Source organism: Lonchura striata, chromosome 2, assembly GCF_050655825.1.
Source record: "Lonchura striata isolate lonStrDom1 chromosome 2, ASM5065582v1, whole genome shotgun sequence".
NCBI classification, from domain to species: domain Eukaryota; kingdom Metazoa; phylum Chordata; class Aves; order Passeriformes; family Estrildidae; genus Lonchura; species Lonchura striata.
The window spans coordinates 127598779-127625868 of record NC_140704.1 but is presented as its reverse complement, the minus strand read 5'-3'; the positions used below and the strand labels follow the sequence as shown (position 1 = coordinate 127625868).

General features: G+C 36.7%; 1 protein-coding gene across 2 annotated transcripts in view; it reads right to left on the bottom strand.

The window, feature by feature from the left end:
• Window positions 1-1080: 1080 nt before the first annotated feature.
• Window positions 1081-27090, bottom strand: part of PKIA (cAMP-dependent protein kinase inhibitor alpha) — a 43677-nt gene continuing 17667 nt past the window's right edge. The window contains exons 1-3 of one of the 2 annotated variants that reach the window (XM_021550570.4): window positions 20202-21249; window positions 8516-8693; window positions 1081-3630 (exon numbers count right to left, since the gene is read on the bottom strand). In XM_021550570.4, coding sequence (XP_021406245.2) covers window positions 3551-3630; window positions 8516-8666 — 231 coding nt within the window. In that variant the 5' untranslated portion in view covers window positions 8667-8693; window positions 20202-21249 and the 3' untranslated portion in view covers window positions 1081-3550. Of the gene's footprint in view, window positions 3631-8515; window positions 8694-20201; window positions 21250-27090 lie in introns of those variants that run through there. The other variant, XM_021550569.3, reaches the window with a different exon arrangement.

The following is a 27090-nucleotide window of genomic DNA, read 5'->3' as shown; positions in this document are numbered from 1 at the left end:
AAAAAAATGCAAGAGAAATTACACAGATGAGGACCAAGTATACTGACATTTTTTCACATTCAGCAATTGTGTAATCAAATGTCATGGTGAACTTTTGGCTCTAAAATGATTGTTTGATGAAGTAACAAATGTGTGTGCTTGCTGCTGTCTTTTAACACATGCTTTTTGAAGAACGTAGCCAACATCAATGGAAGTAAGCTGAAGAAAGAAATGCCAGTATCTGTCCAATTATAGTAAAAGTTCTGTTTGTTTCAAGTGGACAGGGAACCTGAACCCTACAAGTTCAATGAATATAATCATAGACTTCATTATGGAAACAAGAACATGAATACAGAGACTTTTTAAGAGATGGTCCTTCAGAGTGACCAAAGCACTGAAAACATCTGTCTAAAGAGACGGTAAAAAAACCTCCAAAAATGAAACAACAAACCCACCACCATCCCACCAAAGCCAAACCTTAAGGATAAGGAGTATTCTATTATGCTGATATTCCAGACCTGGCTTTGTTGTGTCTATATAGCTTTTTGGGAAGATCTTTCTAAGATAAGCATGGATTAAACAGATATTTAACTATAATGAACACAGTAAAATAGAAAGAAGATACTGGAAGAGAAGCCAGAGTATCAGGTGAACTGAAAAAGAAAACTAACAAAAGCAAAAATAACTCAGTCAAAGTCTGGTTCTGCCATCAGTGTCCCGGTTATATGATGCAATTACACAGAAGTAAAGGTGTGAATATATTTAAAGTAGTTCTTCTGTAATTGCTTTGGTAACAATAATACACAAGATACTGTGCTGTGACTTGGCACAGACTAACCACATGTTTACATTAAGTGAGGCCAGCTTATAGATGACACAGAAATATCCAAAATTAGGACAGCAAGCACAGTTCAAGTGATAAATCAAACACTTATACACTTCTGGGGGAAGAGGAACATAAATAGCCTTTTACTCCACTAAAATTAACAGTGCTATTTTCCATCACAAAGAAATGGGTTTCAAAAACCAGCAAAAAGCCTCCATAATTTGTTGAAAAACATGAAAAAAAAAGAGGAGAAACAGAAAAAAACAGGTACAAAATAGAGAGGAAAGGCTGAAATTAATTTTATTTAACAACACAAAATAAGAAGGAAAGTATACTGAAATAAAGAAAAGCATTGAAGGAAAATAAGGAAAACCATCACTTTAATATACTGCAAATACTTATTTCACTATTGCCTTTTTCTGCAACATTTTACTGATGATGTTTCATGGCTCATCAATAAAGTAATACTATAAAAAAAACTCTACAATCCTATTTCCTTCTGGCATTTGTGCTAGATTGACAGTAACTAGTCCATGACAAAGGGCAGCCAGTTCAGCTTGAACATTTAATGCAAGAGCAAAAGGGGGAGAAATAATTTTAAAAAAGGTCAATAATAATGTGTTAAGTTTGAAAGGAACACCAAGTGAAACAAATTAATAAGAATTGTTTAAGGATAACATTATTTCCAAAGCAAATAGACTACTTCTCTTACCAAGAAGATAGGGCATTTGACAGCAAATAAGACAGCAAGGCATTCAGCTTCCAAACACTAGAAGGTGAGAGTTATTATTACACACATGAGCCACAAGCATACGGCTGGCTTGTTTTTTATTAACACTAATAAATGATCTCATAATACTGATCAGAAGTGGGTTTTTTTCCTCCATATATCTCACAAAAAATTTTCAGGTGACAAGTACTATGATACATATGGTAGAAACAAACAGCTGTGGCCACAAAGATGTTTTGTTAACTGATGATTAATATATTCAGGAAGCAATCACACTATTCATTATTAAAAGTTTACAAACATTAAAAAGTGCATAACATTTGAAACCAACAACACAAAAATATATATAATATATATATACTATATATAAAGTGACATCACCTCCTATTAATAAAAGAAAACAAATCCTCTGACCTTGTGATTGGTGCTTGTGTGATTGCCATGGTTTACTATCAGTCACTCTCTTCACTCACCTTAGTCACACAGAGGTGTGGCTGCCCCATTTTGCAGCATTCAGCCTCATGTATGGCCTTGTGTATTGGAGCAGGACAAGGGGGAAAAACAAATCAATTAGCAATAGCTACTGCAGAACAGGTAATTAAGTCATAGATATTTTAAGTGATGTCCTGGATGGACAAGCTATCCTGGTATTTTGATGAAGGTCCAGTTTGGACTGTCATTTTGGAATAGATGAAGTGGGAAAAAATCTTAGTCATTGGGTGCTAGATGCCAAGTCTCTCACCTCCCTTTCCAACTCCAAGCCACAAGGCTACTGTAGAAGATTCTAGCACTTGGCTGTTCTGGTGCATCAGTAGCAGGCTAGTGGCCGTGCAAACTCAACAGCCTGGTCAACTGAGGCAAAGGCAAGGAATAGTAAAAATCCAACCCCCTGCTGGATCCAGCCCAGGAGCCACCTATTGGACTATACTGCATTCTAAAACTCATTTCAGAATACATAATTGGCAATAACCTATGCCAGTTATTCTCCCATGCGTAAACAAGGCCTATCTGTTACAATGTGAATCAGGAAAACCTCTAGCACCATGGAATTCATTTGAATTTTAACCCATATAAGGTTATAAATGTATCCTTAAAACTACTGTAACAATAAAATACTCAGCATAACATTTTAAAAAAATATCTCAGAGAAAGATTAAGAAATTGGGACCAAAATTAGAAAAATGGGGAAGAATAACATAAAAGATCCAATCTGAGTCTCTGATATGCAACTAACTACAGGCGAGTGGCAGAACTGTACCAAGGACACAACACACGCTCAAGTATTCACATTAACAAATCGTTTTGAAGGCTCATCTAGTAACAAATTAGAGTGTTGCTTGTTGCTGAGTCATTTAGGTTTAGGTATAATCAATTTAGCGGTTGACGTTTAGATCTATCATATGCACATCACCACCTTATGCAAAAAACCAGCCCTTTCAAAACGTGTGGTAGAAAAATTCACAGTAACAGAAATATTCTTCATAAGCAGTTGAGAAGGGGCAGTGTGGAGCATCTAAGTTGTACAATACAAAAACCATTGTAAATAACAGAGCTGTAAAACAGATGCAAAGTTCTAAAAACAGTGCTTTCTTTACAGTTCTTATAATGGGCAAACACTTTGGCCAGAGAATTTTAAACTCTGAGGATCACACAAGACTTTGCTTAAGATACACAATTAGATCCTCTGATGCTTCAAAGACCATTTGCTACAAGATTTACCTGTTCTACTTTCTAAAAGTGTTCCCATTGAGTAGTCATTATGAAGGGATCCATCTGATGACACTATCCCAAAAAATCAATACACGTTCAACCATTGCTAATGACAGAGGTAGAGAAAATTCTGTCTTCTGTCACAGCTTGTACCCAGATTTCTAGCATTGTGTTGAGTGCGTTCCAGCAGTGAAGACACATGCACTTTCTTTTCTACCAGCTTGCTCATAGAAACAAATTTGTTCCAGCACACTCTTGTAGCCTGAAAACATCCATCAGCTGCTCCACTCGGTCAAAGTTGGATGTCAGCTTTCTTGCTTTGCTGCCTCCCCTTGGGCCTCCCCGGTTTGCTCACTTGGATTTCGTTGTGCATCTCCTTCTCCTTCTATAAGATAGGAAAAAAAGGATGAGTAATCCACCCTAAAATAAAGAGAACCCTGATTGTTCATCCTTCAGTTAAAAAAACAAAGTAAAAAGAAACTGAAACTGAAAAAACTCTTTACTAAGATAGCTATACTTTGTTTTAGAAAGTGTCTCTTGAGATGCAAATTCCTAGCTGCAATCACAAGTATCACCTTAAATAAATACCAAAGGTATTTAAACATTAATGAATTTAAAAACAGTAGAATATTTTTGAAAATGTCTTCGCTATGATGCTATAACAGTATAGGAGAAAAAAAACACCATTGTGCCAATCTGAACAGAAGCTGCTACAAAGAGATACAACTTCAATAAAAACAATAGTTTGTTAAAGCTGCTTTAGTTCTGTGTATCCATTTAGAGCATCATGTCCACAGTGTCCAGTCCAGCTGTCTCACTGCAAACCACAGAACCACCTGAGGAACAGATCACATCCTACAGAGGCACAGTGAGCAGGCAACTCACAGACTGTCTAAAGAAGGCTAAGAAAAGCATTGCCAAATGCTTTTACTATCTATATGCAAAGTATTGTATTTTACATAGCAATTAAAGACCTCACAGGTTCAAGCAACAGGAAGGTGAGTGCAAGCGAGACACAAGTCCCTGAACATTGGACTGATCAGCTATAGATACATAACAACAAATAATGTTAAGACATACATTGTCTCTTGTATGTTGCAAGGATTCTGAGTAATTTGTACTGAAATGTAATTTTTACTTGATAAGTTAAGGGAAGAAAATTCCATGCCTAGGCTGTAAGGAGGTTTAGATAGATGCAGCAGTGCCTGTTAATTTTAATCGATAGATCTTTAGAATGAAGGCAGGGTTCTCAATGCAGATATTTATTGTTTCCTCATTTCAGATGACATGGTGCATCTGCAGATTTATTTCTTTTTATAGAAGTAAGCATCATAAACGCCTTCTCTTTTCTGTGTAGAAGAAAGGGCACATTGGTAGGGAAAAAAGTTCTTTGCCTTGCAAAGAACATTGCAAACAGCTTAGACATGACAGATGTGTTTTGTGTATGCACTGAGTAGGCAGGAGAATGCCTCAAAGGATACTGTGAATTATCACATTCAACCTGATGAAAAGTTTCATGAAAAGTCAATTACCTATTAAACAGTGAGGTTTGTTCTGTTCGTTATGGGTTGAGTAGTAAACACACAATTGTTTTGCAAGGCACTTTCTCAGAAAACTCTTCTTCACTTTCACTTCTCAAATTAGAAAGGATTTCATCAGGATGGATCTACATGTGATTATCTACTATTGGACAGAAATCTCTTTTGCCCCAGTTGTCCATACACTTTCTCCAAACCTTCTACATTTTTTCTGATACTGCAGAAGATGCAATGAGTGTAATTTCAGGGGTTTATTTCTTTTTTGCCTTCTCTGCCCTCCATTTATTCTGACTACTACTATATGGGCAAGCCAAACTTTCCTGGTGGAAATCTTATTAACAAAAAGAACAGGAAAAAAAATCCCAAAACTGAAAAGCAAAAACACTCTTGCAAGATATTTGTGTTTAAAAGAAAAATCACTCCTAGACAAAAAGCCTAAACATTTCACTACGTTAGTGTTAAACACAGAGCACAAAGATTCAGGGAAAGAGCACTATGGTTCTAATATACCACTTTCTGAAAGATTCTTCTCAACTTGCTGAAAAAAATCACTAATCTAAATCCATTTAGTCTATGAAACACTATCTTCCTACCAGCTTTTTCTTTCTACTGGCAGAGCTCTCCTACTAAATGCTTTAAAATATACTTACAGAGATAAAGTTGCTTTTATTCTGAGAATGCCAAACTGCTACAAGATTTTCGATGTAGTTCTGAGAACCCCAAAACTGCTAAGCACATTGCTGTTCTTCCTTTAAAACCTGATGGTTAGAGACTCTCAAGAGCAAAACTGTACTTTTTACACAGCATTTTGAAACCATCAGGTAGTGTTAGAAACAAAACTAAATAATACAATACTCTAAGCCACAATACAGTTTTGTGAGTAGGTCAGCTGGCTAGTTACCAGCGCTGATAATGTACAGCTTTTAACTCAGTTTTCTTCCTGTAACATTACTGACTCTACAGTGTCTATCACTATTTCCCCTGCTTACACCCAAAACATTTCTACATGGACTAAAATCAATTACTTTCACTCAATAATTTCTAAAGTCAGTTATTCATTCCAGTTATGTAGGTCTTTAACACTCTATTACCCCCATTATTTGTACAAGCTTGGACCACTACAACTCTTACAAGGAAATGTCCTTTTCTGTATTCTATAGCACCTAGAAAAGCACCAGTTTGGTTTAGAGATTAGATCTGCAGAGACTTGTCCTCATTCACCATTGTACTTTTACCTCACTACTTCATTTAGCTACAACCTGCAAGATCAAGCTTCTTGGATTGCACTGGTCACCCTGAGAGTGTTGAGCAGAACTACCTGCTGATTTCCCTGCTAAAAATCTTTCTTTTGCTTCTGTCTTATGATTTCTCTTCCAGTTTTTTATCTATCACATGTACATAATGTTGCTTTTACTTAATTTATATAAAACGTCTTGACACAGTCCTTGGAACCTGTATTTTGGTGTTTAGTAAAAATATCCACTCCACAGATAATAACGGGTTGTTATCTTGCTATGGACAAAGAAAACTGGGACAGTTGTTTTGAAGGGAGAGTATCATACAATAATTATGCTTATTATACATAATTATGCAGTAAACTCTTGATTATCTGTCATTGGCTCATTGATGAGGGGATTAACCAACTCTCACTTCAGGTATCAGCTACTGAGTAACAGAAAAATACATTGTCTTTGAACAAGTCTCTAGTGCTGTTAAAAACTCTTCTGTTTTTTTACAGGAAACGTATCTTCAGGCTTTTCAAAGTGAATGTACTAAATATGCTTGGGTAGTTCAATTTACATATGTTTTATAACCACCTTTTCTTTTTCCTTTAACATCTGCATTTACCTACTCTGCCATTACTCCATGCAGTTGAAAGCAAACACACTTGCAGTTTTCCAAGAAAATGCAGCTGTAATATGAATAAAAGGAAATAATCAAAACTTGATGTCTATATTTATATAATTAACTTGTCCTCAGCATAAATTGTTTGACATGCACCTTGAAAGAAATAAGATATAGCCCCCAAATGTGTTTTCTTCTTAATCCTGTCAGAGGTGATGCACATATGCATCCTACAACCATTAATATATTCTGAACTGGGATTTTACATGCAAAATATTTTTCAGCCTCTCTTGATTTGGAATGACATGACATGATAATACACTAATCCTCACATGAATGCTAGGTAAGACAATACCTTTTCCAGTATTTTTTGTCCAGAGGCTTTTACTTGTCCCCTAGTTGTACTAATAAAATAGAATTTACAATTATTTTCATTTTATCTAATGGAAACTGAATAATCCTCTGAAGAAGTATGCAGACATTTCTCTGTTTCTACTAAATAAGGTAATTTTATGAACAGCTCTGTATGTTTTTCTGCATTGTTTAAGTTATCTGGGCTTCAAAAAGGATCACCAAGAAGAACTAAAGAAACTCCTGAAACACAATTCTGGTTTATAAGAACTCCACAGTTTAACTTAAAAATAGGGATTGTTTTTATCTTCTAAATGGACAAGATCAAAGACTATTTTGATAAGTGTAAATCTGAGACTGAACGTTGGCATTATGTAATTCAAATTGTATCTACTTTTTATTTTTCCAACATTTTACACCTGTCTCCACTAAAATAAAACAACATAGCTACAAACATACTTATAAAGCATTTGTTAAAAATATAAATAAAATAAAGGCCCTGCCCAGATAGAATTGCATGCATATAGAAGAATCTCTAGGTCATAAACTGGCAAAGGAATGACTTAGGATGTACTTTAGTCCAGAAGCCAAAAGAAGAAGCCCTCCTTCAAAACAGCACTACAACCACTCAACACCATGCTGCCCACATGTGCCTGTCCTGTGAAGAGACAGCATCTCAGAACTCCTGTCTTCATCTCTGAGAAAAGTATGTACATTAACAGGGCAGCTGCTTATCAAGAGTTTCATCTTTGCTGCATTTATTTTCTTCTGCAACTATTAAAATAAGTAAAACCATGCCTTCCCTAACATCTGAAAAGGGTTTTCTAATATCTGTAAGATCTGTTCATTAGCTGCTACTCATCTAACATAAATATAAATACCCAGTCATATTACTATTTTTATTTCATGTAAGGTCCACTCTCCCTACCTCCTCTTAACTGAATATGCAGAAATATTTAAAAATGTTGGCAATATTAAAGATTTAGGATTTCATCACTGCTTATCACCTTAAAAGAAAGACAAGTACCATCAGAAAAGAGAAAGAGGCAATTTACTCAGAAACAAAGTTCCAGGTAAAAAAGCAATAATGAATTCCTATTGATCTGTCCTTTGGCAGCTGAAAAAAAAAATTAATTTCACAACAACCTTTCAGCAGATACAAGGCTTCTCCTACAGGCTTCAAATCAGAGAGATCCATTAAAGAGTATTACGCAGACTTGGGTTTTAATAAAGACTTCCTTATTTTCTTCCTTATACTCTAATTTTCATAAAATTTTTGCCTGATTTGGAGCCTGCCTAGGCACTCACTGAATGACAACTTTTGAGTAAAGCTCAGGGATGTGTTGTACTTGCAAATAACCACCCTTTCCATTTATGAAATCTGTGATTCTTATTGCAAGCAACCAATGTTGATTAGAAAAAAAAAATTCTTCTGCTGAGAAACAAGGGAATAATGTGGGCACATAAACCATGCTTTGTGTACTAGTTTTCATTTTAGTTTTAAATAAATATAATAAAATCCCAAAACATACTCACCTGTTTTATTTATATCAAGCTCTGATAACTTTAAGGCTAGTTCACTAGAGTTCCCACCCGGAGAGGACACAAGGATGTCATGTAATGCATTTCTTCTGCCTGTTCTTCCTGAAGCAATAAAGTCTGCATATGTAGATTCCACATCAGTCATTGCTAACAAATATCCACATAGCAGTACCTGGATGGGAGGAAAAAAAGAAAAACAAAAACCACCACTTAGACCACCAGAAAAGCAAATGATTTCATGGTTAGGAATAGAACTAGAAGTACCCATTAAAGAGTAGATTAATGCATCTTCTTTTAATGGTTAGCCAGCCTCAAAATTTAGAGAAATTAGAGAAGAAACAGAGTGGAAAGTAAAAACATTGTGTGTATTTTAGGCCATCTGTATTCAACAGTATTTTAACCAACTTCATTTTCCATGCTTCATAAAGTGATAGTGAGTACTTTATAAAAGCAATGACCTCAGCAACATAATTTCTTTACAGAGTTGTCTCTGCTTTTAATATTAGCTGAGATGTAGGAGGTAGGCAGGGGGTGGAACAAAGTTCTTTTCTACAAAAAGCAGAGTGTAACGAGTAAAAAAGTACAAATCGATAATGCTTTTGTGTGCAGAAGCTTGTGCTCATACACAAGACACAGTTATGTTTTGTATATTTTCTTTCCTGTTAGTATGAGTTTTGGCATGATATACAGACCTCTTCAGGCTCAACTAATGTATTTTGGTGTGGCAATTTCCCTCATGCAAATGCATTACCAAAATACGCCTAAAATGAGTGGAGATGTGCTACCAGAGCAAGCAGAATAGCTAAACTAGAATGCAGAGGTTTGAAAGCAGTGCTCTGTGAGCTGGGTATAAACTCAGAACTTCTTTTCATTAGAAATTATTTTTCCTGTCATTATGGAATAATGTGATGATGTGCATTAATGCAAGATCTGACAAAGATACAGTTAATAGAATATGCTACTTCAATCTTGGTAAGAGAAAGAATTGCCTCTCTGCTGCAATATATGCTACAGATCTAAGCTAGTAGAATTCTATTTCCTTATAAAATGTCAAAGACTATGGGGAGGAGCACTTTCTTTCACTGATCACATTGCTTTTACTGTAGTTTCATGCGTATGTGTCTAAGGTTTCCTGCAAGATGCTAGGCAACCATGCTTTCCTCATGTTTTATGTTTCCATGTCATAGGGGAATCAGAGAAGCTATTTGCAAGAGGAATACTTTAAAGAAAAAAAACAAAAAACCTCTACAGAACTACTAAACCAAAGCAGCTCCCCCAGTTGTATGCTTCCTTCATTACTAAGTGGAATTTCTCTGGTTTTGCACACTGCAGACAGAGGACATGGCTATACAGGCAGCAACTCACAGATGCCTACAGTGAGAAGCTTTAGCTGTTATTACCAAAATAGCCAAAATTTCACATTCGCATAGAATGGACAAATCTTTTTAATCAGTTCCTATTGCAGTGGCTGGATGTTGAATCAGCTTCGGAAGTCATCACGAACATTAACAGCAGCAAAAGGTTCAGCTTTTTCTCTTCAAATAAACCCCCTTATTTTTTATAAACACTTTTTATTTTAAAAATAGATACAAAAAAAAGATCAAAAACAATCCTTCTCTACCCTCACCTCTGAATAACTTTACAAACCCTATTCACTCCTCATCTTCATTCCATTCCTCACCTCCCCAAATTCAGTCAGCTGTATGAGGGTGTACATATGTGTGTGAGAAGCCAAGAAAAGGATTCTACACCATATTTTATTTAGTCTAAATATAACTACATCAAGTATCATTGCAAGACTGACGGACTTGAAAAGAACTTCACTGCTATCAAGCTTTGGTGTCCCATGCCAAACACTAAATGGCTGACAGTCTAATTTTACTCTTAAGATCAACCACTATAATACAGGAAACTGCTTTAAAAAATCAAACCAACAAAGAAACAAAAACTCTAACAAACCAACAACCAAAAAATAAAAATCAACCTACAAAACATAGCAACACTACCTAGGGAGGGAAAAGGGGTCAACACTGACTGAAAGCCTGCCTGACACACAAAATAGCACAGTGCCTCTGTTTAATAACAAAAGCTTTTAAGAGAACGAAACCACATGCATTTCTTCCTCTGAACTGCTTTCTTATTGAAACACTGCAAGAATACTGAAGCAAGTGAGAAGTCTACCATTAGTTCTTTGCCCGAGGTGCAGACACTGCAATGCCAAATATATCAACCATGTAGTAATGCAGCATGTAACTTGCAAAGGCGAGGCAAAACAATGAGGACAGTTTTTATAAGAAAACAGCACAAGTTTTCAGACTTACCTGACCCACTCACTGAATAGCATTCACCAAATCAGAGACTAAAAGATTTTAAGCAGAATTCACTTATATTTGTGCATGCTTTCTGTTGCAAATGACTTGTAGAAAAGGAAGTGCAAACCATGAAAGCAATCAACAGTATCACAGGCTTAGATTTCATATTAGTGTAGGACCAGTCCAAAGTCACCGTAGCTATCACCACCCCTATGAAGACATCAATTTATTTTTTAGCATAGAAAAAACTACCAAATAGTTGTTTTCTTTTTTTCTTTGAAAGGTGCATATGAGTGCATCGGGCCCAGAATAACTAGAGAAGACTATGACTGAGGTGGAACAAGCTGCAGAGCTGTAAGACTTGCAAAATAATCCAGGTTGTACACCATGAGAAATTCCCTGGATGTACAAACTGCACTCCACAGGATATGCTTCTGTAAGATTATACTGCTCTGGAAACATTCCATAAAAATGGAGAACACCAGGGGAAATCTCAAGCTTATTTAGTTTCAGCTACAAAACAAGCTATAAATCCATGGAAAATATGCTTGTAGAGAATTTGTTTTTAAATGTTCATTTTCTGTATGCTCAATTTGGGATTACTAATAACATTCTGATCAAAAATAATGTTATCAAACGTACATTTATGACACTTCCAAATTTTCCTGTCTGTGTCTCCTCCTAAATAACAAATACCATTCTGTTTTGTATTGGCATTATCTTGAGACATTACTGCATAAATATGGAACTCCACTGACATCACCCAAGAGCTCCCCTTCCAATGAATGGCTCAGTGCCCAGCAGTTTGTACTTATTCACTGAACCAGTCGTTAAAGAATTAACATTCACTTCAAAAAAATCTTTTTTTCCCCCTTCAGTCTCTGTGGAAGGAGTGGATTTGCTAATAACTCTGTGAAATATAATTTGAATTTCCTAAATAATTGCGTTAACAGGTACTCCTGCATTAAAGATTGTGGCAGTCCTGCCAGTTCTACAAATTTGAATTTTTCAAAAAGTTGCAAAACCAGTACTCTGCTATGTGAAATTAAAGGAAACGAGGGTTGCAAAACTCACTGTTTCTGCCAACTGAACCAACAAACTGAAGAAAGAGGCTCTGAGAAAGTAAGGATTAATGAAACCTGCTGTTGGAAGACTGGATTCCTTGGTAACTGATAAGATACTATCCTATCAGAAATCCCCCCCAGCTGTGCTTTACCTTTCCTCCCATGTAGAGTCACTATGTCTGATAATTTAAGGTTAGAGTTTGCATCACAGCTCAGGGGATTTTCATACAGCATCTTTTATTTTTTCAGATTCTTAATTTCATAAACATCTAGAAATGTGGGTCTCTCAGTTTTTTTTCCTTCTTTTTTCCTTCCCAACTCCTTCCTCACAAAAAGTTGTGCTGAAAATTATTTACTTAAGAAATTACAGAGGATGAGAATGGTAAAATTGTTACCTTGGATTTTAGACAGTCTATCAAGACATGCCTGTATTGTTAATGAATATTTCGTACTGAACATAAGGGGTAGAGTAAGTATCCAAGGAATACAGAAGGAGAAAAGAAGGATGCCAAGGATAGGTTCAACAAGGCCAAGTGCTGGGTCCTTAGTTTGCATCAGAACAGCTCCATGCAATGCTACAGGCTGGAGGAAAAGTGGCTGGAAAGCTGCTCAGTGGAAAAGCACCAGGAGATGCTGGTCAATATCTGTTGAACATGATCCAGAGAGTGCCCAGGTGGCCAAGAAGGCCAATGGCATCCTCGCCTGTATCAGCAATATTGTGGCCAGCAGGACCAGGGCAGTACCTGGCACTGGTGGAGCTGCACCTGAATCCTGTGTTCAGTTCTGGGCCCCTCACATCAAGGCACTGAGGTGCTGGAGAGTGTCCAGAGAAGGGCAGTGGGGCTGGGGCAGAGTCTGGAGCACAAGTCCTACGAGGAGTGGCTGAGGGAGCTGATGCTGTTTAGCCTGGAGAAAAGGAGGCTCAGGGGTTAGGGTTTAGGGATAGGGTTATCGCTCTAAACTGCCTAAAAGGAGAATGTAGCCAGGCAGAGGTTGGTCTCTTCTCCCAAGGAACAAGTGACAGGATGAGAGGAAATGGTCTCAACTTGCACCAGGGACAGTTTAGATAGGATATTGGGAATCGTTTTTTCACTGAAAGGGTGGTCAGGCATTGGAACAGGCTGTCAGGGAAGTGGTCAATCACCATCCCTGGAAATGTTTGAAAGATGTGCAATGTGTCACTTAGGGCCATGTTATAGTGATGTTTGGTTATGGTTTGGATTTGATGTTCCAACTTTAATGATTCTATGATGAGAACACTATAATTTAAAAGGTACAGAAAGAATCAGTATTTGTGTTTTCAGAAATTTACCAGAATACTCCTTTAACTCCACAATCTAATTTATGTTAAATTTTCCTTTCCACGCTATATATAGCAAATGTTATCCCACAAGTCTCTGAAGGAAACTTTCAAATCTCTGCAGTTGCAAAAATAATCCTAAAAATTTACTGATGAGTTCACAAATGTAATCCAAATTTGACTGTGTTCCATAATCATTCAGTGAAACCCAGTATTACACAGTGACACTGCTCTCAAGGGTTTGGGAGGAAAAGTACATTAATTATGTGGTGTACCAGCATGAATTAAAAATCAGTGTCTTTACTGCTTATGGACTAGAGGTGCCTAGGGTTGTTGAACTTAAATAAATCTATTTAAGGGACTAAAAGAAGCCCAAGGGAATCTGAAGTACCTGTGCTAATTGATATTTATTATTATTTCAAAAGGAAGACAGAACAAGAGCGGGCACTTGACATACATACAGCTTGTCTATGAATTTGGCACATACTGTGGGCAAGCACCAGAGAGCTGCCATTTGCTTGGCAAACCTGCAGTGTAAGGCTAAGAGGTAAAATCCTTCAATGAATGCTCCCGCTCTTTCTCCGTCTATGCTTAAGGGCAGCATCAAAAAAAAAGATTTTCAAGTAAAAATCTCACAGGCTTTGGCTGCTAAATGTTGTATCACGATCAGCACATTATTTAAATGTGATTATCTATATTCAGCTTTCTGGGGAACAAAAGGGAACAAAAAAAAAAAAAAAGGAGAATTTGTCATTTAATAGCATGTCTGATTTAGAGAAGGTGCATAATTATGCTTTTAAAATAAATTTTGGTTCCAAATCTAGCCTAAGAGACAGGGCTACAGGGCTCTTTCCAGTGAGGATACAGATCAATTCCACAGCAATCTGTACCTAGATTTCTACCTTATGCATTGTCTACTAAGCTGAAAGCAAAATCAGAGGAACAATTTAACAAAAGCATTTTTCTTCCACAGAGATTGTATTTATTGTGTTATACAACAATGTGCTTTTGCACAGACACAGATGAACAGGAAAATAGCATTAAATCTTGAAAGCAAATTAAGAAAAATATTAATAACAATGCAAGATACTAAGCTGGGCAGTATTTTAATCTGCATTTTGAAAATCCAATTAATGTAGTTTGTGTCTGTCTGATGTTTCTGAAGTGACCAGCTCCTTGAAATAGTAATGCAGAACACATCATTTCCATTTGACAATTAGCATACTTTTAGGGTGTACATTCTATACATAGCAATCCTAGTACTACTAAGATCTCAATAGAAATTAACAGGCAATTCAACTGGTTAAATAAAACAGAACAAAGAAAATCATCACCTGAATTTTTTTTCATAAAAAAAATAAGCTTGTTTAAACCTGAATAAAAAAAGCACTAAGAAATTAGATATCCTTCAGCTCACAACCTACACAGGGAGATCATTCACAAAGACAGTTAATAGGTTTTCCTTCTACGTTAACCAAGTTGAAGTCTTCCTAAAGAGATCTACAGAACTAAAAGCCAAATAGTTACAATTCTTACCATGTCCTTGCTTAGGTAAATTTCATTATGCCCATGACCATAAGAATTTGGTCTTTCATTCACCACTTAATCTGAGTTCACAAATCTAGCTTTAACTTCCACTGTTCCATAAAACTGGGCAGAGAAATAGCAGTAACAAATAAAAAAAAAAAAACTACAAAAAACACAATGAAGAAATACTACAGAGACCTTGGTTCTTTGGAAGAATACAGAGCAGATATCATTGATGGTTTGTGGAGTAATTTTAACATTACAATAAATGTTTTGATATTTTGAAATTAACACCCTATGGAAGAAACTAATCACAACATTTAAATATCTACATATGAACACTATGTTAAGGAGCAGAGAGGGTGACCTAGAATCTACCATCACTGTTCACTGCCTAACCTAAGGAATACTAATAGAAGGCAACATGTGTTTGTGAGAAAAAGCATCTACTGCTGTGTGACTTTTTACTTGCAGTTTGTGAGTGAACCTCTTGGTTTGTGAAAGGAAGGAGCAAGTTAAAGCACTACTTTTCAGGATGTTCTGATACCCTCTATGAACAACTAAATCCATTACAAGCACCTTATAATCACAGAGATGGATAAAGGCCTCAAGTCAGGTGAGAACATTTTAGCTCCTCATGTGACACACACCTGGCAGCCCTGCTGAGCATTCACACATCTATCTTAGCTGAAAGGAGGTCCATGTTTTAAGGGTCTAGGAGGATGAGGCCAGGTATGCAGCACCTTAGAATGCTGTGATGCTCTGAACCAAGGAACACAGGCAGAACAGTACACTGAATAAATACAGTGTTTTCTCAAAAGGACTGGTTTCAGTCTTTGCAGAAAGCCTGTCTACTGGGGCCTTTATACGGCAATTCAGAAGCACTTCTTAAAGAACAGTGAGATAAAATATGCTCATGAAAACTACAACACAAAAATCACCCCTCAACAACAACAACAGGCTCTTCCTCAACTGCTGGGTTACTGGAAAAGACCAGTCTGTTGAGAATTCATAACTGATTGGCAGCTTGGAAACACTCTGTGCAGAAAAGACAAGAATTGCTGTAGAAATGTGAAGTTGATGTCTGCTTAGGATCAGGATGTTTAGCAGAGGGATGGGGATTAGGGGGGAGGGAAATTTGCGTGGGCTTTGCTCATGAAGCTCCTAACCTTGCCCTTAATTCAGGATTCATGCTGTAATCAAGTTTGTTCAGATACTTCTGTCAGTAGTGCCAGCATTCACAGCCTGTGATTTAAAGGTATTGATCAAGGCAGGTCCTATTAGGTGAGACTCCGTTCCTTACAGAACTTGATATAAGCACTGTAGTGGCTATTTTTGTCTCCTTTAGTCACTGCTACATACAACAGACTGTATATGGCTTCACGGGGGAGAAAAACTCCAAAATATTGAACAGTCGTGATCAGTAGCCTGCAAATATTTTGGGCCAGACTGCTGTAAGCCATTGTCTTTCTTACAGACAACTTTCTACTGAAAAAACTAAAAATACAGGTTTATCAAACTTTTAACTGAAGCTCTGATAGCAAGATGGTTCTGTGAATTACCCACAGACAGGTATGATGAGCCTTTCAATGAAAGGTACATAGGCAGTGATGTAGAAGCCACTCAAGTAAAGGGTTTCCTATGAAACAGATTTCCAACTTTTGGCAGAAGTTTAATGTTGTGGAAGGGGCTAAGAATGAGAACTTTAGACCATGAGAACTACATTTGTTTAGTCTTGAGGAAATAAGGTTTTAGGGGACACCTTATCACCATCTGTCAGTATGTAAAGGGTAGCTAAAAATAAAATGGAGACTCCCTTTTTACAAGTCACATGGAAAAAATGAGGGGTATTGAGCACAAGTTACTACTGAAGAGACTCCAGTTGGACACAAGAGGAATATTATTCACAGTCAGAACCCTTATCCATTGGAATAATTTCTCCAGTGCAGTGGTGGATTCCCTAGTATTGGACACCTATAAGATTCAGCTGAATAGGGTGCTGGGCCATCTTGTCTAGAGATGCTTTTGCCAAGAGAGGTTGGACTAGAAGATCCTTGAAGTCCCTTCTAACCTGGTATCATATGATTCTATGAATCCTAACTCTAGATGCTCTAAAAGGATTTTTGTCCATTGAATTTTCTAAGTCAGCATCCATAAAATGCTTATTCATAAGATCTATTTCCCTCACTGTCTCTTTTTTTGTTTTTTGTTTTTTTTTTTTTTTTTTTACTTTGCAGTTACGCATTTTGTTAGGTATGATTTTACTAGTACTATGGCTTTTGAGGTCAAAACAATAGCCCCCCCCCAAAAAAAAAAAACCAAAAGAAACAAAAAACAAACAACACAAAACCCAAACAAACAAAAGAAAATGCCTTCATTCTCATAAAAAAAAACCAACCTCCCCAACCAAACTGAAAATGATACCAACAAAAAAATCCAACAAACAATAAATGGCATAAAGGCTCTATGCAGTGCATTGTGGTCTTTTCCATTTAAATGGGAACCAGCTGCGTTTTCCAAAAAATAGCTCCATAGCACAAGGCATCCTCCATTTCTTTATAAAAGCTCAAATACTCAGCTGAACTATAGATTTGAATGGCTAAACATTCCTAAGTAATTCACTACAGTTGTTGCAATTCCTAACAGCAAAGCATGAAACTAACATGAAGATTCATGCTCTTTTGTTACAAGCCAAGAAATGTAGCCCATCTTTTCTGTATTAACTTATGCCCAATCTGGTGAAATACTTTGTTATGCACAATACAGCTTTGTTATGCAAAGGGTAAGAGCTTGCTCTTTATTGTTTTAAAATATCAGTAGAGGTAATGGCTAGCAAGAAGATATTAACTAGCATTGCCAGGACTTATCTATGCATATGATGGGCTAGGGGAATATGATGGCATTTTAAACCACAATATGGATGTGAAAACACAATATAGATGTGAAGAATCAGATTTCAGGTGGGGTGGTAGCATCCAGAAAGGGTAGTCTGTCTTCAGAACAGGGCCAGAAATGAAGAAAAAGGCATATGGAGATGAGGAGGAAGCAGCAATCGCCTTAGATAATTCAAGAGTTCAGTTAGAGAAACCAGATTATAACCAAAAAAGAAGACTGTTGTGGAACCTTCCAGCTGCACTACCAAAAAGCTCCCAGTGGGATAACTTGACTCAAGGACTTGACACAGGGCCACTGATTTGAATGCAGGGCTTGGCTCCCCCATTGCAGTGGGTCACTCCCATTCCCAATTTAGCTGAAGTTTGAGTTTTGTTATGTTCAGCATTCTGTCAATTTGACTGATATATTTACAACATCTACAACAGCTGTTTGCAGGTAACAAAGCCTTTGGAAGGGAAAGCATACAGTTAGAACAGCAAGAAGAAAATGTCTAGATAACAGAGTCATGACAGCATTTATAACTTAGCATTTCTAACAGGAGGGTGCTCCAGCATTTTAATAAGGTTTCTTCCACACCTATTTGCTATGCTTCTTCAATGTTTCAGTATAATGTGCAGTCTGCCTACCAAATATTCAAGATATCTAAATGCTCTACAGTTAAGTTGTCTTTAAAGTCTTCCTTATTATTAAAACAAACAGCTGTCCCCCCTCCAAGACACTTTCACTCAAATCTTTAGGGTAATGTAAGCTACTAAACAGAAGTAGCATTTGTTGTATTACATATCTTCTCAGCAATTTCTAGTGAAATAGCTCAACTGTTTGCATGTGATTACCTTTTAAAATCATGCAGTCATGACTCATCAAGAAAATATGTGTTGCAGCATCCAGAACAGAAAAGCTTGGGCAGTGGCAAACACTGTACTTAAAGGAAAGGATTTGCCTTTTTTTTGATAGCAAGATCAACCACAACCATGTATTTCTAAATACTAAATATTGGTTCCTATATTTTCTTTTAATAAAATTAATTACCCCTCACAAAAAATAAAACTGCTATAGGATAATTTGCTTCTGTGAACATCTCACATTTCATGTGCAAGCCTGGAGTTTCCAATAATACAACTAATGACATCACATTTTTCAGTATTTGCAAAGATAAATACCACTGGGCTAGCCTGAAGACCTGTGAACATGAGACATCTAAAATATATTTTCAATTCCAGGCACAGGAAAAAAAAAGGCAATTTATAAAATAATGATTGATGAATTGTGGCACAAAGACATTCACATTCCTGGTTTATCTGGTCATCTTTTTGATTTGTTAATAACCAATTGCCTTTTCCTTTCTTTTTTTTTTGTCCTGTGGGTGGCATTTAAAACCTAGTTTACATTTGAATTAATTTTCTCAGGCATCAAGACGTTCTGCCTTTTAATTACTATCTAGAAGCTGCAAAAAAAAAAAAAAAAAGCGAACAATTTGGCTAACAGCATTTCAGTTTTTTTAACTTAAAAGCAGTTCAATTTATTATACCTCAATAAATAGATTCACATTTTATATTGTATATAATTTCACTTCGGTTTCTCCTGTTCTCAGCCTTACATTTTTCAAGGTTTCCATCATTTTTGCATTCTGTTCCCATGTGTACACTGACTACTTTAGAGACTAAGGACTGCCTGGCTCTGTTGCTATGCAACCACATAGCCTACTTAGGGCTTCCTGAAATAATTGTCTCAAATGTGCTTTTTTTAGACTTGTTTCCAGCAGGAATACTTTACAGATTCTTTATAATGGACCACTGATATTACCACAATGTTAGATAGTGGTCACCTGGGAAGTATTGGTAGCTACTTAAGATTTAAAAAAAAAGAATGTTACTTCTTGCAAAATTCTGGACATACCTGCTGCATTTTCTCATGGAGGTAAATATCACAAATATTTCTATATTTTTTTCCATATGTTATTCCTGTGTATGAGAGCCACACATTTATCAGAGGAAAAAATTAATTGTTCTTTGTTTCACTATTTCATTCAAGGGAAAAGTCCTTTATTTACAATATGCCACCCACCACTCAGAAAAATTAACCCTCTTTATATAAAGTCTATTAAAAATTTAATAATATCAACAGAATGAACACATATGCAAATATTCTTTATTGTAATTCTTTATCAAATAAGTTGATGTTAGAATTCTTTTATGAAAAGGTTCCAAATTTTTAAATCACACTATGGATGCCACAAACTGGACCTGTATTTGCTTTTTGAGGTATCTTCAAGCAGCCCCTGAGAAACTGTCCCATGAAACCTTCAATTTTTCTAGCCTAAAACAGAATTTTTCTTTTTACAACATTCTAGTGCTCCTGCTTCAGGAGTGGAAAAATATGTTCTGTTTTTTTACAGCTGGTGTAATTGGGAATCTTAAGTTAATTTATCTCTGTAAAAATACATAGAACAAAAAAAATACAAGTCTCTTAAAAAAAAAATGATTAATTCCAGAGAGCCAAACATCTTAGAATACACCAGGCTGAGGGATCAAAGCACAGAGGTCTAACAGCACAGAATATTTTAATGAAAGGAAATATTTTACCTCTTATTCTTTTTTCTCTCTTGTTCACCTTAGCATGTTCAGCAGCAGTTGCATCTACAGAGAGCAGCGTGTCAGTCCAGAATTGTGATAAAGAGAAAGATGTTTGTCAGGGTCAGAGAAAATAAGAGCAAGGTTTAAATTAAGGTCCCTGCAGAGGCAAGTCCACCTGCAGTCTTTTAAAGGAAGCGGGGGAAGAGAGCAGCAATTTCAAAGTGTTTGCAAGATCCTAAGTCTTAAAGATGACTTTTTCTTAAACAGAGTGGACGGTGCTAGGCTTCTCAAAACCAAATGCAGGAGGTGGCGTAAAGGGGTAATTTTCCATATTCATATGCATAACCACATACATGCATAATAGCCAAGCTATCCAAGAATATGAGTCAGCAAGGTTTAGTGAGTGGGACTCTCCCAGACTTCAAGTCTCTATTCTTTAAATCCACGTAAGTAGTACAGCTCAGATTCAAATCTGTAACAATACTGTTTTAAAGCAAAGATATCAAGACCTGAAGAGCAGCAACACTTGGAAGGATCTCCTTTGTGGCAAATAACCAATTTGAAACTTAAAAAATGACCCAGAATCAGGTGGAAGGGAAGACAACATTAATAAACTACTCTGTAATGGTGAATTATGTGCAGTTTGTATTTTATACTTTGTATTTTATAGTATTTATGGGCATTTCAATGACAGGCCAAGTAATTTCTAACCTAGCCAAAAGAAATCCCTTATATTTACCACAAAATGCTTGAAGATAGGAACCTTAACAACCTTTTTGCATGTCCATGTTTAAAAAAGAATTTAATTAAACAAAGAGGAAAAAAAGTGAAACAAACTACAAGTCTCTTGTTAAATAATCCTTTGTCACCTAGGATCATTTTGTTCACTTTGTATTGAAACCTATGCGCTATAGAGTACTTTTCTGGTAAGTTTCCATGTGCTAGAACTAGAAAGTAACTAAAAAAAAAAATGTCTTGCATAGATTAATATTTAATTAGCAATTGAGCTGCATTACACAATCTGTCCATGATACTCAAAGATGCATTTCTTGATGCAAACCCAGGTACCCTGACAAACACAATACCCAGCCACAGTCAAGGAACATACAAGTTCTGCAAAACACAGCTACTTAAAATCACTGTTATAGCTTTGAACCTGATAGTCAAATATTTCTCTTTGCCCCAGTTTCAAGTGAAATTAAAGCTCAAATACTTATATTTGTTTAACGTCCCAATTCTTCATCTACACAAAGAAAATGCCAATTAGGGCAATTTACAAGCCATTGATGGGAGCATATAAACAAGTAGAATTTTCTGGACTCACAAAGCTCACTGATTTCAGCCAACCCTAACAAATTGCTCAATAACTTTAAAAGATGGCCTATTAAAAACCACATACAGTAGACATTTTATATTCATGCCAAGAAAAGTTATCCAACAAACACTTATTTCCTGCGGCTCAAGTTCTTAATTCTACCTTGCAATTCTCCCTTTTACAGAAGCTGCTGGCCACTAAAAAATGTTAGAAAAGCCTAAGAAGGATCTGAACATGCAATTCCTGCCATATGCATTAACTCAATAAAATAAAATAAAGAGCAAGCCATAGTTTCTTGTTATGAACATAAACACACAGGTATAAGCAGAAACAGGAGAACTTACAGAAACCCTTCCTGGGAGGAATTAATGTTGTCAGACTACACAAATCCATCTGTATCTGAACAGCTTACTTGGGCTTCAGGGCTATACAAATTGCAGATTTCCTCCTTTCTACTACCTGCTTGTGGATAATGAAAGGAAGTACCAGCTGTCTGCTTACAGTAAGAATGCGTATGTGGGCAGAATACTTCTTAAGACTTCCAATTCTTAAATCCTGGCACAGGGAAGAACCTTTCAAGAGCAAGAAGCACCCACAGATGTCAATTCCTGGATACCATATTCCCCATAAAAGGCAAGCTGCAGGTATAAATCCAGAGGAAGAATGTAAAAATAGAAAATAAGTTTCTCAATATCTGAGGCCATCTCATAGTCACTAAGGAAGTGTCTTATTTGAGTAAAACCTAAACTTTAGCAATGAAGAGAAAAAAATAATTAAGTAATTGGGAGACAGTAAAAAGACATATGGGCAGAGCACAGTAAAAAGGTGCAAGAAAACAAATCCAAATGGACTCTCAAATTGAGAGGGAAGAAAATCAACTTGAAGTGTCTCCTGACAGAGATGGGACTTATTTGATTTTTATTTATTTTATAGTTGTCATTCCTCCTGGCAAAAATCTTGGGATGCTGACAGCGATCTGTAAGCCTCTATCCCATCCCAAGTACAACTCTCCACCTTTATACCTAGAAAAATATGAAGGACCATAACACCTGAGAAAACTGGTAGAAACCAGTAATGTTCCTATGCAACAGTTTGAGTGTTCAGGGTTAGAGAACTTTGAATATGATTTTATCTACCCATAAATATATGTATGTATACCTGCTAAGATGGATATCATTAAATATGCATTCCATCTGTATAACTACTTTTATCTAGACATATTTAGTAGTAGAGTCTGTAAGCTTAGTAGATTTCCCATAAGCTGTAAGAGAACTGCCTTACATCCCAAACCTTTGTCTATTTGCTTGTGAAATAATTAGCTTTAAAGAACCACTTGTGGGTTGACCTTGGCTGATGTTCACCCTGCTCTCTCACTCCACCTCAACAGGGATACAAGGGAGACAATGGTAAGATGAAAGAGTAAAGAATCAGTGGGTTGAGATGAAAACAGGGAGCTATTGTAGTAATTATGAGCACTAGCAAAACAGACTCGAACTTGGGGAAAACTAACTTACTGCCAATTAAAACAGGTTTGGGTAGTGAGAAACAAAGACAAAGTTAAACAAACACCCTCCCTCCACACCAGCCCCCTACCCTCCCTCATGCCCACTCTGCCAAGGCTCAGCTTTACTTGTCTAGTTTCTTACTCCTCTAGCCCTTCCCCAGCACCCAGCAGCAGCCATGGGGATGGGGAACAGAATGTGCAATCACATCACTCCCTAACAGCTGATGGCCCTGCTGCTCCTTCCTCCTCATCCTTTTCCTCTGCTCCAGCATGGTTCTTCCCATGGGCTGCTCCCACAGGCTCCAGTGTGGGCTGGAGCTCTTTCAGGAAACACCAAGGGAGCTCTGGTGTGGCACACAGGCAGACGCCTGGGAATCTGTTAGAAAAGAATGTAAAGAAGAGGTTTTATCTCCTTATTGTTCACATTGTTTACAGTTAAGTTCTATCACTGTGCATCAAGCACTCTGCACCAACGGTGTGGGTGTGGTTGTTTTCACTTCAGGATCAATGGGTTTGGCCTGGATGAAGCTCTGTATAAAGAGCAATGCATTTTGAAATAAATCAGTTTTACTCTCCGCAGCCTTCAGAGCAGAGTCTCTTCATTCCCGTCCTGCCTCAACAGTGTCACTGCTACACTGTAGTCTCCTCCAGTGGCCTGGAGAAACACATCCACTTCCTCCTTTTCCTTCAACCTTTGTGCTCCCTGTGCTGTGTCTCACTATCTTTGTTTCTCTTCTACCTGTGTGTTTAGGGTTTTTAAATTCCTTTGCTTAAATATGTTTTCCCAGAGACACCACTGTCCTGGCCGAGGGGCTCAGCTTCATCCTGTAGTAAATCCATGGAGCTGACTTGATCTGTGTCCAGCATGGCGCAGCCCGGGCCTTTCTTCACAGAGGCTGCCCCTAAGGCACCTCACCACAACACCTACCCAACAACAAAATTTCTCTCTGTCAGAAGACATTCAGTGGCTATAAATGATCCTAAGTACTTACTTTACTTTCCAGTGTCTTCCTTAAACTCCACTAACTCCTCTTTCACTTTCCTTCACTCAAGACTCAGAAATCACAACCATGTGTGGATCTCATCCTTGGTATCTCACAGCTGACAGGAGGCAGCCTCATTCCAAGCAAAGGCCATGTGGATCAGCATGTTAGCACCACCAGAGATAGGCAGTAAGGCACCGTTCTCTACTCACCAGCTTCTACCATCACAGACCAAGAAAATCTCAGTGCTCAAGATCGCTGTAGCTGTGACTTTTATAGCATCAGAATCAATGTGTTTTTCCCCAAAACTGTAGCCCTGTTTTACACGAGAGGACAAATAATTTTTCGGTTATTTTAAATATTATTAATTCAAGATTATCTTTGACATTTTTAAGTTTCTGTATCGAGAAAGGCAAAAAAGGAGTATGTAACAGCTTTTTAAACTTAATGGCTACTTTGAAGAAAGCATTCACTACAGAAACTAAATTACAAGTTTTTTTTCAAAATCACACCATATTATTCAATTGAACTAATGCCTCTCAGAAAGAGTCAGAAGTGACAGGAATGCAAATACACATGCAAGAGACAATATGTTTGTTTTTGGGTCTACTCTAAGCATTGATTAGCTTGTTCATAAAGTAAACATTCCAAAAGAGCAATAGGTGAAAAGACAACACTTGCCAATATGCCAAGTTTGTGTGAATAATTAGAGTATATAGAGACTCATATTCTCAGTTTCAGATGACCAACATGGGATACAAAGAACCTTATGCTTCAGAAATTAGTATGAACTAACTTTTGTAAAAGTATTTAGGGTTAAGTAGTGAAATAAACTATCAAATGCAAGGCCTTTTATCACTTCTGAAATTCTGACTTAATGTAACATTGAAATGCAGAAGACCAGCAATGAAATTTGAAGATAAAATGCAAATTTCAAGACCAAATGTTGAAGAAAAACCCCACTTAGATTTCAGCTCAGTCAGAAGTTCATCCAGGCTGCAAAAAAACATTTAGGGAAGAAATACATGGGGAGGGGGCAGGAGAGAGAAGGCAAAGATTTTTTTTTCTACTCCTATCCAATTAATGCCCACATTTTCTAACCTGCCCATTTACAACTGGATTAAAAGCTTCACTGAATACGTACTCCACAGGCATCCTTTAGGTCAAATTTTAACTTTTAGTGCAATACATTTGTAATTTGCTATCTCAACTACCAGGAATCATCTTTTCTACCTTCCTCTTTAACAAAATCTTCCATTGCTACTACATACCTTATACCTACAGCCTCTTCATAATCCAGTAGAAACACTGCCAGTATTTCCAAACAAATACCACTGATATTTGCACAACAGATAATATTCCATATTTGTTTTCATCAGACTCCAATGAATTCAGAGCCAAAGCTAAAAATGGAAAGGCGATGTATCTTCAGTTCTGAAAAGCTTTTCAGCAGTCTGAATGAAATTACATTCTGATAAGACACAACTATATCATGCTCAGCCTCAAAGTCTTTTAAAACTTTCTGCACAAAATGCTTCTAACCTCCCTAAGTAATTTGCTTGTTAACCCTTTGTGGGGAGTACCTTTAAACAGGATTTTCAGAATCAAGCAATATTTTCTCCCATTTGTATTTTGCCACTTTGCTCAATCCCTTGTAAGGATTATTCAAACTCAAATGTTAGCACTCAAATATTAAAATCAATTAAATTAAAAAAACATTTATGTTGTGAATTATGAAATATAAAAATTTCAACATGCAAAGCACTGAAAGGGAAAAAAATATATCAAGAATCTGGAAGGCTAACTGCAATAGAAAACGATTTCCCTCAAGGTGACTTTTGGACGAAGACTTGCAAACTCAGGGCACTACATTCCTGTGCTGAATCCACATGTCTTGACATGTGTCTCCTCCTTTCCACAGAGCTATTTTTCATGATGCCATTACAGGATTAACATGTTTGGAACCAGACAGTAATGATCTACGTGTGACAAGATGTTTTTTGGGAATCACTACAAGTATTTTATCCAATTGACTTGCATGCCAAATGAAGCAAACTTATCTGCAAAGTCAAATTTGGTTATTGGCTGAAACTCCACATCTATCACACTACAGAACATGCTGATTTTTAGGTTCACTAAAGCTATTTTTCATATGTTCTCCTCTTGTTTGGCCTACTTCAGTATGCCAGTTAAGGGACTTCAAAAGTTAACAGGTTCAACAGAAAGTAATATAAAACTTAATCAAAATTTCCCCACAAAAAAGAAATACTGAAGGATTATTTTCCTTTTCTTAAAAAAGATACAACTGGACTGCTGAGAACATGTAAACATGCACAGATTCTCTGAATCTTACAATCAAAACAGGGTATTATATGAAGACAAAAATAAATTGCTATGCCAGCCTCAATAAAAACAGTAGAACAGGAAAAGGCATTCACCATATTCGCTCTAAGAATATGAGCCGAAAGAAGGGGGGATGTTTTATTGTTAAAAATCAAACCAACCCTCTATAATTCCATGAAACACATATTATGGTTACACTGCCAACAAAGGCAAACTGGTTTAGTCTGAATATTAAGCAGGTAATCAAAGATTCCACTGAGCACTAATGTTACTGCATGAAGTTTTAATGAAGCAGCACAGTATCATGTCTTTTAGATGTTACAACAGCCAATAGCAACAATCAGGCCTTCTAAAGCAAAACCATATGAGACTCAGGTAATTTTTGCTCTGTTCATCTTCATATTACATTCTCTTTTTTCATTCTTCCTACTAATCTTGGGAACTCTAAAACAACAGTAATAGAGGAGAGGAGGTCCAGAGACAGAACCATGCCTGATACTAGGTAAGAAGGGTCTTAATAACAAATTATGATGAGATACATCTAGAAGAATAAGTACTTCAAGTCAGCTCACATGCTTAATTAAGAAAATTACTCTCATTATGCCATAATGAGGCTGAATATCTTTTTTCTTAAAACACACACAGCCAGAAACATCTGTATCACAAGGGTATTTCTGTTTGCTTTGAAGAAGACTGAAAAATACTGTGCTGATTGTGGTTAAAACCAAATAGATCAGGACACAATTTAGAAGA